General features: G+C 46.9%; 5 protein-coding genes across 5 annotated transcripts in view; 2 read left to right on the forward strand and 3 right to left on the reverse strand.

Annotated features, from left to right (window-relative positions):
- Positions 1-1,789: 1,789 nt before the first annotated feature.
- On the forward strand, positions 1,790-3,412 carry MGYG_04527 (histone-lysine N-methyltransferase; the record flags this gene model as incomplete). The annotated part of the gene is made up of 2 exons (XM_003174302.1): positions 1,790-1,834; positions 2,027-3,412. The coding sequence occupies 2 exons, from the start codon at positions 1,790-1,792 to the stop codon at positions 3,410-3,412; spliced, it is 1,431 nt and encodes a 476-aa protein (XP_003174350.1).
- Positions 3,413-4,094: 682 nt separating this feature from the next.
- On the reverse strand, positions 4,095-4,736 carry MGYG_04528 (hypothetical protein; the record flags this gene model as incomplete). Its single annotated transcript, XM_003174303.1, has 1 exon — positions 4,095-4,736. The coding sequence occupies one exon, from the start codon at positions 4,734-4,736 to the stop codon at positions 4,095-4,097; it is 642 nt and encodes a 213-aa protein (XP_003174351.1).
- Positions 4,737-5,050: 314 nt separating this feature from the next.
- On the forward strand, positions 5,051-5,457 carry MGYG_09049 (hypothetical protein; the record flags this gene model as incomplete). The annotated part of the gene is made up of 2 exons (XM_003174304.1): positions 5,051-5,072; positions 5,303-5,457. The coding sequence occupies 2 exons, from the start codon at positions 5,051-5,053 to the stop codon at positions 5,455-5,457; spliced, it is 177 nt and encodes a 58-aa protein (XP_003174352.1).
- Positions 5,458-6,018: 561 nt separating this feature from the next.
- Positions 6,019-6,856, reverse strand: MGYG_09050 (hypothetical protein; the record flags this gene model as incomplete). The annotated part of the gene is made up of 2 exons (XM_003174305.1): positions 6,019-6,213; positions 6,689-6,856. The coding sequence occupies 2 exons, from the start codon at positions 6,854-6,856 to the stop codon at positions 6,019-6,021; spliced, it is 363 nt and encodes a 120-aa protein (XP_003174353.1).
- A 123-nt stretch (positions 6,857-6,979) lies between these two features.
- Positions 6,980-11,970, reverse strand: part of MGYG_04529 (hypothetical protein) — a gene marked incomplete at its 3' end in the record, with an annotated part of 6,610 nt that continues 1,619 nt past the window's right edge. The window contains exons 2-5 of the mRNA XM_003174306.1: positions 9,498-11,788; positions 8,014-9,447; positions 7,630-7,943; positions 6,980-7,565 (exon numbers count right to left, since the gene is read on the reverse strand). Of these exons, the coding sequence (XP_003174354.1) occupies positions 6,980-7,565; positions 7,630-7,943; positions 8,014-9,447; positions 9,498-11,788 (4,625 nt within the window). The remainder of the gene's footprint in view (positions 7,566-7,629; positions 7,944-8,013; positions 9,448-9,497; positions 11,789-11,970) is intronic.

The raw sequence follows: 11,970 nt of genomic DNA on the forward strand, positions 1-11,970 counted from the left end.
TAAGCTGCTAGAGCCTAGAGGGCGTTAAAACTCACTTGATTCTCGTTGAATTGATGACTAATACGAGAAACAGCACGATTATATACTAGTCATGTGATTGTGCCGTCGAAACTTAGAGTAGTACTAATCGATAAAAAATACTATTAAAAACATAATATATCTGATATAGAAGGTTTTTACGCCGGTAAATAGAATATAATAGTTTTACAAATAATTAAATAATAACTTTTAGAATATGCTAAAATTATAGTGTTAATCACGTGATACTTTACCGGTCAGCTAACCGCGATAAATTGCTACCCGATTTCGTATTTTCATTTTATTAATTTAAAATGAATTTGAAAAGGATAAATTATATTTTATAATTCTGTAGCTAAATATTATCCCCAAATAATATTATAGCTTCCTTAATCCTGAATACTATAATTGACTTGGATACGTCTACTTTCTCTATCTTATGTGTTTTTCTTCTGCTCATCTTCCCGAAAAGAGTCGCAGACTGGGAAAGTGTCGGGTGCGGCCGCGCTTTACTGAGTTCGCGTTGAGCAGCGAGTTCTGAGAGTGAATCCAACTCAATACTATCTATCCCTTAATGAATCTCATTGAATTCCGCTCGTATCTTCCAGTGTAATATGCTAGCAATGATATACTATATAGTATATACTGTTTGGTCAAATGGTTATACACGGTGTTTGTCGTTGCGATACGGAGTACTTTTCTGTCTGATATCGATGAGCGACACTTGATGCGGACTTGTTGATACCACGTCCGACTCCCATATATATTGAAGCTGGCATACGGAATACTCGTATATATCGAGCTATTTGGAGCTTCATCCGGTCTTGAATATAGTTGTAACTTGTTACTTGTACCGTGATACCTTCTACACCATATAGCCAACACTAGTAAACTCCGTAGTCTACGTGTTATAGAATCCACTTTATCGTGCTAGAAGTCCAGGCTGTCGAGCTCCTGAATCTTAAGAGGTCGGAACCGCTAAAATGAACCCGAGTCCCCTTTCCGGACCTTCCGTACTCCGTAGAAATGAACTCGTGTGAACCACCGACTACGTATAAAAGCCCGGAAGGTAGTAAATTGTAATAGAGATAATCTATACGGTACCCTATAAGGACTTTAACATTCGTTTAAGAGATAGAAATTTCAGCGAGCGAGAGCGAGAGTAACTCTTATCGGGGTTCGCTCAGGGGCGGAAGTATTCGCGCTTGATTCGGATATATTTCGAAAATAGTACTTGGAATGAATCTCTTTCTTTATAGGATACGATTAATATTAGCTAACGAAAAGAGGAGTATTTTACACTAAATCGTATATTAAATTTATATATTGTTTTATAAAAGATCTATACTATTTTAGTAATAGAGTTTTTGGAATGGTTATTTAATAAATACTTCACTTGTAAAATTTCTTCACTTTAACCACGCTATTTACCTTTTATAAAAAGCCTAAAATTTTTCCAATCTTAAGTACACAACTTCCCCTCTATTAATACTTAAATTTTTCTTTTATAGAAGGTACGCAGAAGTTTTCTATTTCTAGCTTTACTATTATTTACTACTATATCTAAAAACTAGTTATTTTTCTAGGCTTCGTGGTTTAAACGCGTTCTGTTTACTTTAAGAGCGTCTTGTTGTTTTAAAAGCGCCTGAATATATTAGCGAAGAGCGCCCTAGAGACAGCTGTGGGACCAGAAGATAAAGGTACGAGTTTAACCACCAGCCCTGTAAGTTTTACTTGTTCTTAAATACTGATTCAACTTTGCCGTCTCTAGATGGTTACGGTCCTCGACTCTGACTCGGACGATGATAATATTGCGGTATACCTCCCAGACCCCAGAAAAGGCCATGATATATCTCTGTGATATCACTTAGAATATCCCCAAACGTATTTGAGTGATTTACTGCCCGTTAGACGCGGTTATAATTCACTGTTGATAGAACCAGCGCTTGTCGTGTTGTTTTTGCCTGTCAAAAAGTCCATATCGCGCTAACCGCTTTGGGGTATATAGCCGCAGGTGATATCAAATCGACTGCTCAGCGCGTTTCTGAGGCCTCAAGGAGGCAAGAGGATATCACTGTCTGCTGCTCAGCTCAAGCAAAGCAATGACTCGACGTCTTCAGATTCTAGACCACAGTCAAAGTGCTCAAATGTGTCGGTAGTCATCACGCTACCACGACAACCACATTCACAACAACTACAGCCGCCAAGCGCTCCGTCGGGAACTATCAGCCGGAAGCGATCTCTATCCTCCAGTGGTGATATCAATGTTCTGTCTAGGAAGCTTGCCGCCACTGAGATCCCAGACCACCATGGCCTGAGTCAATTTTTCTCTATTGAAAGCTCGGATGTAAAGGGACCACAGCTTAAGCTGAAGAGGTGTCACAGAAGCGCCGTTAGAATCCCCCAGCAACAACAGCGGTATACTCCGCCAAAAAGACGCAATGACAAGGAGTCGGCAACTGATCGTCTTGAAGCTCTGTATAACAAGAAGCTTCGTTGCATAAAGGGCCCGCCGGTCCGCTTCGTGGCCGCCAGAGAGATGGCCCGAGATCTCAACTTCAACTTTGACTTCATAGACCGTTACAAGCTCCATGATGGTGTTGAAGAAATTGATACTGAATACCTCTGCGGTTGTAACTGCGTTAAATGCGATGCAAACTGCGAATGCCTAGCCCATGAAGACATCATTCACTACCAGCGCGGCCGCGCAATCCGGGCCGTGTTAACGCCGGACATCATCAAGAAGCGGACCGCGATGATCAAGGAATGCTCGCCCCGCTGTTCGTGCTCTAGTTCAGGGTGCTGGAACCATCTTGTCTACCGTGGCCGTCGAGTCAAGCTTGAAATCTTCCAGACCGGGAACTGCGGCTTTGGGGTCCGGTCGCCTCACTCCATAGAGAGAGGCCAATTCATTGATGTCTACGTGGGTGAGGTCATTGACTTATCTACTAGTGACAATCGAGAAGAGGCAATTGACGCTGAGATACACTCAAGCTACCTGTTTTCCCTAGACTACTTTGCCGAAGAGACCGAGGTGACCTATGTTGTTGATGGACGCAAGTTTGGCTCCATCACCAGGTTTATGAATCATTCCTGCAATCCGACTTGCAGGATGATTCCCGTTTCCCAGTCCGATGACCCTAATGTATACCAGCTTGCCTTCTTTGCTATCCAGGATATTCCGGCCGGTACCGAACTGACGTTTGATTACCACCCTGGCTGGGAGAAACAAGAGACTATCGATTCAGGTGCTACGAGATGTCTCTGCGGTGAGCCAAACTGCCGTGGCCAGCTGTGGCCAAGTAAACGGAAAACCACCCGTCCCGGTGAAGATACTGCTTCTTCTTCTGATGATGATGATGAGTCTTCCGGAGAGTCCGGAGACGACAAGTGAATCACTTTATGGTTTTTACCCTCGGCCCTGTTTCTGTGCTTAGATAGCCACTTTCACATCTAGATCTAGCGTGTTCCGCCCCTTTTTTACTTGTGTTATTTTTCTTTTCTCTCTTGTGTTACTACGAGCGTTCTTATCACTTTGTTCGAACCACTGTATTGTTCTCTGTACCTGCTGGCATTTTACCATGGTTTTACGGAGTTATTCTCTTCATTTTTCTTTTCTTCATTGCATGTCAGGTTGGAAAGGACGTCAAATAGGGTTTATCTTTAATTGAGTAATCTGCATTATCGTGTGCCTGTCTTCTGTCTCATCCGGCTCTAGGAAACAATCGTAGACCAAAAAAAAGAGTAACCGTGAAAAAGGGGATTGGGCGGCACATACACTGGGGGATGGGAAATGTTATACCTATGAATAGCTGGTATCATACAACGTTTCAAAGAATAGATTAAAAAAAACTTGAGGATGGAGTAACATAGAAAAGAAAAGGAACAGAGGAAACTAGCCCGTTACCAACCCGAGTGTCTCTGGTGGTAAGATAGGGGTGTTTGTATGTATCTTGGTGGGAGGCTCTTAAAACGCAAAATAGCGTTTATGTCTCCGCCTCTCGAGACAGGGACATTATTGTGCAGTGGCGTGAGGTCGTTATTATTCGAGTGTAGTAGAGAGAGGGGAGGCTTAATTAAGCGGAACCCTCCAGGACTTCGGCGATTCCTCCCATAACGAAGCGCGGGGACTGCCGGGCTGATAGGGGTGAGGATAGTGCGGAAGATTCCTTTATGTCTGAAGTGAAGCTCGACAGGTTATTCGAGTCAATGTGAGCATGCCCGTCCGTCATGAGCGGCACGGGGTCAACGGGACGTGGTTCCAACAGACCCAGCCCGTGTCGTTCAATTGAGTCTTCGCTGCACCGGTAACGCTCCTCTGTGAGTGCCAGGTCGACGGTAGACGGACGACGGCGCAACAGGATGGTACCAATGCCGAGAGAGGAGGAAGAATAGCACTTCTTGCTCCGGCTGCCAATCCGGCGGAGCGAAGAGGTGAACCTGTTCATGCGCGGAGAGGTGCTGATGGGGCTGGAAGTAGGCGACGATGCCGGGCTGGAGGTGGCAGAGGTCAGGGGGGAGGGACGGTCAGAGTCGAGCTCGCTGCCGACGGTCGACCGGGGCGAGTACGGGATGGTCAGGGTGGGAGCCATCTCCGTCCATGGCGAGGGCAGCAGCTGGCTGAGGTAGCGAGTGTGTTCGTCCATCTTGGACTCGCTGGTCTCAATGGCCTCGAACAGGCTGATCAGGTCGTGGACAGCGGGTTTAGGCGATGCCATTTATATGTATCTTCCGTCCGGCCGAAGTCCACGCAGCGGTCTTTGTCTCAACCTTCGCTCTTGTGCTCTCTTGTCTCTCTTGCGGTGTATATTATAGGGTCTTATAGGCAGCCCCCCTGCGGAGTATTCAATATGGCTGTCCGTTTGTTCCCGTCACGGTCACGGTATAAAGCGAAAGAGAAGAAGTATGTCTCTTCGGGCCTGCCCAAGGGTCTCTCTTCTTCGTCTTCAAAGCAGTAGATGTACACGGAGATTATATACTGTCTGATATCAAGCCGTTCGAACAATAAATAACACCCCGTCGTCGCAAGGAAATGGCTGCTCTTTTGTGTGTGTGTGTGTCGTAGGTAAACAGTTTGTATATCAACGGATCGACCGTGGGCAGCTCGACCGGCAGCAGCGTCCTTTGCGTCCTCTCAGCGATTCCCGGCCAGGAGAAGGAGAGAAGCAGGATGAAGAAGGGCCCTCGCAGAGGGTCGCGCGGGAACAGTTTTATACGGAGCCGTCATATAACAGCTGCTGCTCGCCGTGTTCCTGGTTGACTGGAAAAAGCAACGGCCGACTAGCTGAATCGCAACCAGAGAAGAGGCAGACAGAAGACGCTCGGCTTCAGCACTCCGTACCAGCAACAGACAAGAAGCACACGAAGACGAAGCTGAAGACGAAGAAGGACGAAGATATCAAGCAGGGGAGAGACAAGAAAAACGAGCGTCGAGGGTGAAACGAGTCCGCGTAGATCATGATACTTGCAGTGGATCTCTCATCTCGTCTCAGTCAGAGAGCCAACTATCAAAGTCGCCGGGCCCGTATTAGCAGCCGTTGAGGACGAAGCAGATGGATAACTGCCCGCTGTTAATCGACCGCCCACGCCATCACAACGGGCTGTTTCTTCTTCTTCCTCTGCTTCCTCTGCTTCCCCTTCGTCTGCTTCGTCTGCCTCATCTCGACGCTGTCCGGTAAGACATCTTCTGCACAGAAACCGGCCTCGCCCTGGTACGAGCCAGCAGCCCGGCCATGGACGGACCAGTCTAGTTTCAATTCCACCCCCGGTCCATGTGGGATTTCCGTGTCCCGGCAGGAGACGCAGCCTGCGATTGGGCGGTTTCTGGTTTCCTTGGTCGTTTATTGGTCGCGGCTGTGCGACTATTTGCCTGGGATATATCGATATCAGCTTGGTTTGAGAGTTTGATATCCCAAAACACCCCCTTTCTCTCCGTTTCCTCTCCGTTTCTCTCGAGGTTAAACTCTGCATATATTATGGAGCAAGCATATTAGGGTTGATTTACTCCGTAGTTAATTGACTTATCTCCAGCTCAGCCACTTTCCCCAGTGCCAGACGGGCTGTCTGAGGGCTGGCCCAGCTGGTTACGAATCTCATCTCAGCGTGTTTGATCTTCAGGCTGGCTCGCGGAAAGAGATAAACTCGGTGCTGGACCAGCTGCTTGTGCGAGTCGGAATGCTGGTTCTGGACATTGGACTATTATTAGGGATTATTGGCTGTGTGTGGAAGGGAAGGCTATGAATTTATATACAACAATAGCAACAACCGTCTAGGATGAAGAAGTCGAGCAACCACACAAACAGGCTGGTAACTAAAAGCAGGGCGCTGCACTCTTGGTCGAAGGACAAGTCTATGCGAAGAGCTGCAACGGGGGAAACAGGATATGATAAGTTAGAGAAGTAAAAAAAGAAAAGAAGCGTCCCAAAGCTCTAGCCAGCAACTTGGTTAAAACCGTCGCAATCAATTGTCAAGAAGACTTCCGGGTTGAAAGAGGGAAAAAGAAATAGAAACGAATCGAAGCATAGGAACAAGTTGGCGTTATCAGCACATATACAAGAAAAGAACATGGCAAAAAGGGGGCTTCAGAAGTTTAAGAAAAATCAAAGCATCTCAATCCGTTAACAAGAGAAGAAAAAGGGAGAAGAAAAATAATGAACTCGAAACAAGAAACTCCCATGAGATCCCATTTTTTCGCTGCTTTCGAGGGAGTTCTCATATATGCATTGAATACGCGGAATAGGAAGCTCTTTTTTTGCATCTCGCATTTTTGGGATTGGTTCGTGTTTTTGGTTTGCTCGGATGAGTTGGAGTCATGTCTGTCGTTTCTGCATTTCCCCATTACTATAGATAAGTGTTATCCACAAGAGGGGGTGGGTTGGTAAGTATTTTCAGATTGAAAGAAGTAATCGAAAGGTAAAAGAAGTTGGAGAAGAAAGATAAGGGTTAGGCGAAGGATGGTGCCTTATTCTCCCGTTGAGCCGTGGGACCGACGACGGGTGAAGCTTCGTCTGATACTCTCGCCCCATACGGAGTGATCGAAGGAGTCCAGCACTCCTTGCACGTTCTGCACGCTCACTGAGCTGTCACCGCGCTGGTGACCACGTCCGTCACCCGACTCATTGCGAGCCGTACTGCTATCGTACGGGCTCGTGGGGCTCTGTGGCGTCAGAGAAGGATTGAAGTTACCCCAGTCGGAGTGTGTGGGTGACGGGAGTCTATGAGCTTCGTCTCCGTACATGTTAGTCTCGATCTTCGGAAGCGCAATACGTGGAGGTTTTCGGCTTGGAGATCCTTCTGGCGATCTAGCACGATCTTCTGATGTTCGTCCCGATTGACCCTCGTCTAGTTCGCCGTCTTCGTCCTCGACGTATATCTCCGGAACTGAGAACTGAGGTACCGAGACCAGACGAGAGTCATGGCGAGCTTGGATGCGTTGTCGGAATCGCCTTGACCAGTACAGTGTGTTAAAGAATCCAACCACCACGTTTCGGCGGACGGCTTCTTCCACTCGTTGCAGACGGGCACGTCGTCGTAGGAACTCTTCCAGCCTAGATTGAGAGTTAGTTAGCATGTAAGTCTCCAGCAAGTGATCTAGACCACACAGTAGCTTACCTCAAACTCTTGCTGTCAGTGATAACGTTGTAATGAGCAAGGATCATAAGGCACGAAGTGAACGATATTCCTCGATCTGGATCGGCTGAGACAAGCACCTCCTCGTAAAAGGCGTTCAGACGTGCACGCCTTTTCCGTATCTCGGCAACGGGGAGGTGCGAGAGCCGAAGCATGAGCTTCTTTAGATCCAGTTCACCCACAGACCGAGAATGCGATAGTTCTGATTCTCGGACATTGACACGGCAGTCCTCTAGGATGCGGCCAACTGTAAAGTCGCCTTCATAAATGCGCATCTCAAACACACCGGAAAGTTCCTAGACACAAACCAGTTAACAGATCTTCATCGAGAAACAAACCATGGATCAATGGGCGGATGCAGCTTACCCCTAAAAGTCTTGGAAAAGCCTCTTTCGAAATGTACCCTGTTCCGTCCGGATCAAAGGTGGACCACGCCTGTTTGAAACGGCGGATCTCATCTCTGCTGATGGCATAGAGACCACTGCTTCGTTGATAGACGTAGGAAAAGCTCTCGAAAATAAGTGAGACAAAGAGGGAGACGAAGATATACATGCTTAGAATGTTCCATGAGATAAGCAGCGTTCGAGCCCATGCAGCACTGCCACAATCGCTCCTGTAGAAGTTCTCGCCCAGCGTACAGTATGGAGGCTCCATCGTTGCAAAGTCCTCCATAACTTGGTTCCACCCTTCACCACAGCTCATGCGGAATAGGAGGATAAGGGCTTTAGGCACGCTTCTGAAATTGATATTGCCCTTTTGAGTGCCCCCGAATTTGGTCAAGCCGAAGATCTGAGTTAAGGCAATGGCGTAGACAAGGAAAAGGATAAACCAGGTAGCCAACAAGTTACCGATTGACGTCAAACTGGCTGCGGCGGTCTTGAAAAGCTGGTCAAGCTGGTTGTTGCGTGGTATAATGAGTAATGCGATGGATACCAGGAATAGTTTGTGAAGTTGGGCAAAGACTGTGCTCTTGTCGTTGATCAGTGCAAGAAGTGTTGTGATAAAGGTCCCTGATACTGATAGTATGGAGTAGAGATCCCAGGAGCTGCGGCGGAATCGAGGCCAGGTTAGGCCGATAAGGCGAATGACAACATTTGCGATATAGAAGAGCGTTAGAAAGAGGAACAGGGCGTCTCTTGTTCGCTCCCACCAGTCAACTTCAGGGTAAAACTCCAGAACCAGGAGAACAAGGTGGATGAGGAGCAATCCAGTAATAAACCGGGCCCAGCGTCCATGCTTTTTAACTGCAACCCGATAACACCAAGCCTTCAGTTTGTTATTATCCTTATTGAGAGACCGCTTAGAAGGTGAGATCTGCTTCAGGAGTTTGCGCAATTCTAGCCACGATCGTTGTTCTGCCGTTAAGAAGGCCACTCCAGTTTGTTCCGTGTAGTTTCGCATGAAGACGGAAACGAACAGAGTAAGGACGAAGACTGCACCAAGCAAGTTGAACACCACGAAAAATAAGGCGTTTGCTTGGGATGTAAACGGTTGAGGCTGCTTGTCCACACCAGTGATGCTCATGGCACTCCATAACACATCGGTCCACCCTTCCTGAGATACAATTTGGAAAAGGATGAAAAGGGAACTTCCGAAGTTGTCGAAACTGTAGAATGGGTTATGTACCGCTCGAGGTGCTAGTACGTCCCATTGGTATGGAGAGCTTTTATATTCGCCAACACAATGTGCCAGGGAAACATAACCAAAATTACCGTCGTTGCACTGCTTCATTTGACCATTAAAAAGATTCAAGCCGTAAATGGCAAATGGAATGAGGAAACTCATGGAAACAAAGGCGGCCTATATTTATGTCAGCTTTACGTTGTGTCTAGGGAGTATGGACCACATACCGAGATGACTTTCCACCCACCCATTACTATCACAGAGTGGAATGTTTCTCTTGCGCTGTCACTAACATTCAGCAACCTCAGTGCTCTGAGTGCCCTAAACGCACCAACGACTCGTGAAACATCACCCGTCTTGTATAAAGCAGCCACAACATTCACCCATAGAGTGATGAGCACAATGCCGTCAATGAAACCCCAAGATCCACGGAAGTAGGCATTTGGAGTCCAGAAGAAGCCATCTGCTATAACTTTGATAACAGCCTCGGCACTGAAAAGAACGGCAAACCATAAATCCGTCCATACGAACCAGTTGTGGATGCCGGGGCCATGAGTCTCAAAGTACGTGCGTTGGTACAATGGAGTGCATATACAAGCGATCAGCACCATGGAAACGATGGCAGCGTAGATGAATGCTGAAAACAGATACCACACCGGCTTGTATGGATCCACTCCTTCAATACGGGTTTTCCCGCGACCCGGTCCTACCATTCGTTGACAAAGGCGGCGGATAGGGTTAGAGGGTGTGAAAATGTAAAGAGAAACATTGTACTTTGGATATCTCTGGAGGTATTGTCGTTGGGCCCGTTTCCTTTGCTCCGCGGCGGATAGGACTTCTTTCGCCATTGCTGCTGGGTCAAGTTCGTCATGGTCCCTTGAGAACTTGAGTTTTGAATAAAAGGGATTCGGCTCCCGGTTCAACACACGCTCTGCTAACTTATTGAAGATACGAGAAAAGAAACCTGGTTGCACTGCCTGTTGTTCCGGGGGGTGTTCCGTTGGCTGGGTTTCCATGGGCCTTAGCGGTGACGTTTCGTCTAAGAAATCCTGAACAACAGCTTCCTTTAGAAGCATTTCAAGTGCTGCAGGACCATAGTCAAGGGGATCTCTGTTTCTTTCGCGGTCACGGCCAAGCTTGAATATGCTGGACAAGGCAAGATTTCCATGGGATGATTCACTTAGCTGTTTCTGCTGGAGAAACGCTCTGACCTGGTAGAGCCGTTTCTCATCTTCAGAAATATCAAAACTCTCCTGGATAACAGCAATAAACATATTCAGGACAACAAAGTTAGCGAGCACAAACCACATCACAAAAAAGGCGGCTGAAATCCATGCTGTGCCCCTGGAGCTATTAGCTTCGGTAGCTGAATATAAAATCGAAGTCCAGTTCTCACTGGAGAGGATCTGATACATCCCTAGGAACGAGTTATATATATTGGAGAATGTAGTTCGAGTAGCCTCACCCCCTGAATCTGTGGCTGGTATCTGGTCACGGAACAGTTGGACGGCAAATATGGAAGTTAGAAAGGTGATCAAGAACACGAAGATAATGAGGTTAAAGAGACCGATGATATTGCTAAACACGGTCATAATCAGGGTTCTCGTCAGCGAGAAAGCAAGTACTATCCGATACACCCGTAGTACCTGGAATATGGACAATGCTGCGTAGACATCTCCAGAGGAGCGAATGGGGGGAATTTGCATCACCATTGTGACCACGGCAAGGACAAGATCAGCCCAGTTCTGTCGAGATTTGAAGAAGTTTCTCCAATCTACTCCAATGCGGAAACATATTTCGATAAAGAGGATGACGGTGACAGCAGACTCTGTGCTATCAATAAGATCTTTTCTGTTGTCGCTCATAGACGAACTCCTCAGGCATTGAACTATCAGACCGAGTGCAATTATGCCGATCCACAGGTAGTTTGTCCGGTTGAAGAGCCGCTTTAGTTTGCTGACTTTGCGAAACGAGGTATCCTCTGGTCCAACTTCATCAATCCTATCCGCGGTAAAAGCACTTCGTTTACTTTCTTCTCGGATAACTTGGAAGGAAGATGTGATAACTGCAACTAGCAAATTGACAAGCCATAAGCTAAGAAAGATGAAGCCTGCGATGAAGAAGAGAGATGCAGCAAGGTAATCGCTGTCCGTGGTGAAGTATAGGAGGTCGGAAAAGGTGTTTGAGCTCATCAGAACGAAAACCAGTTCTAGAGAGTGCAGCACGTCGTCGAAACTCATGGTACCTTCGTATGGGTTACTACCCTCGATGCATAAAGAGCCCTGGGGGCAGAGATGTCCTTTAGGGTTTGCCGTCCCATTTAGCCCATTGGCATGGATCCAGGGTTTTGCCAGACCGGTGATATTGTCTAGATGGCCTCCACAAAATTGAAGTTTATCCGGAGCTTCGTTTAAGGTGAAATTTTTAAGGCCCAAAGGATCCACCCAGACACAGGTCCGACGAAGGCTAGATTTAAAGCTCTGAACTCCAATGATTGCAAATAGAAGCCAAAAAAAGCCTATAAAAAAGGCACATTGACTAGAAGGGTGCTGCTTTTTTCAAACTTCGAAGAATGACCTAGAAAAACGTTAGCAGCAGTAGAAAATAGCCAAACAGGGTGGAAAGGGAACTAGAATTCATACAGTTGTACCGCTTGTCAATGCAAGAAGGGCGAGAATTCGGAGAACTGCTCAGCATTTT

The sequence above is a fragment of the Nannizzia gypsea genome, genomic scaffold, assembly GCF_000150975.2.
Source record: "Nannizzia gypsea CBS 118893 supercont1.3 genomic scaffold, whole genome shotgun sequence".
Lineage (NCBI taxonomy): Eukaryota > Fungi > Ascomycota > Eurotiomycetes > Onygenales > Arthrodermataceae > Nannizzia > Nannizzia gypsea.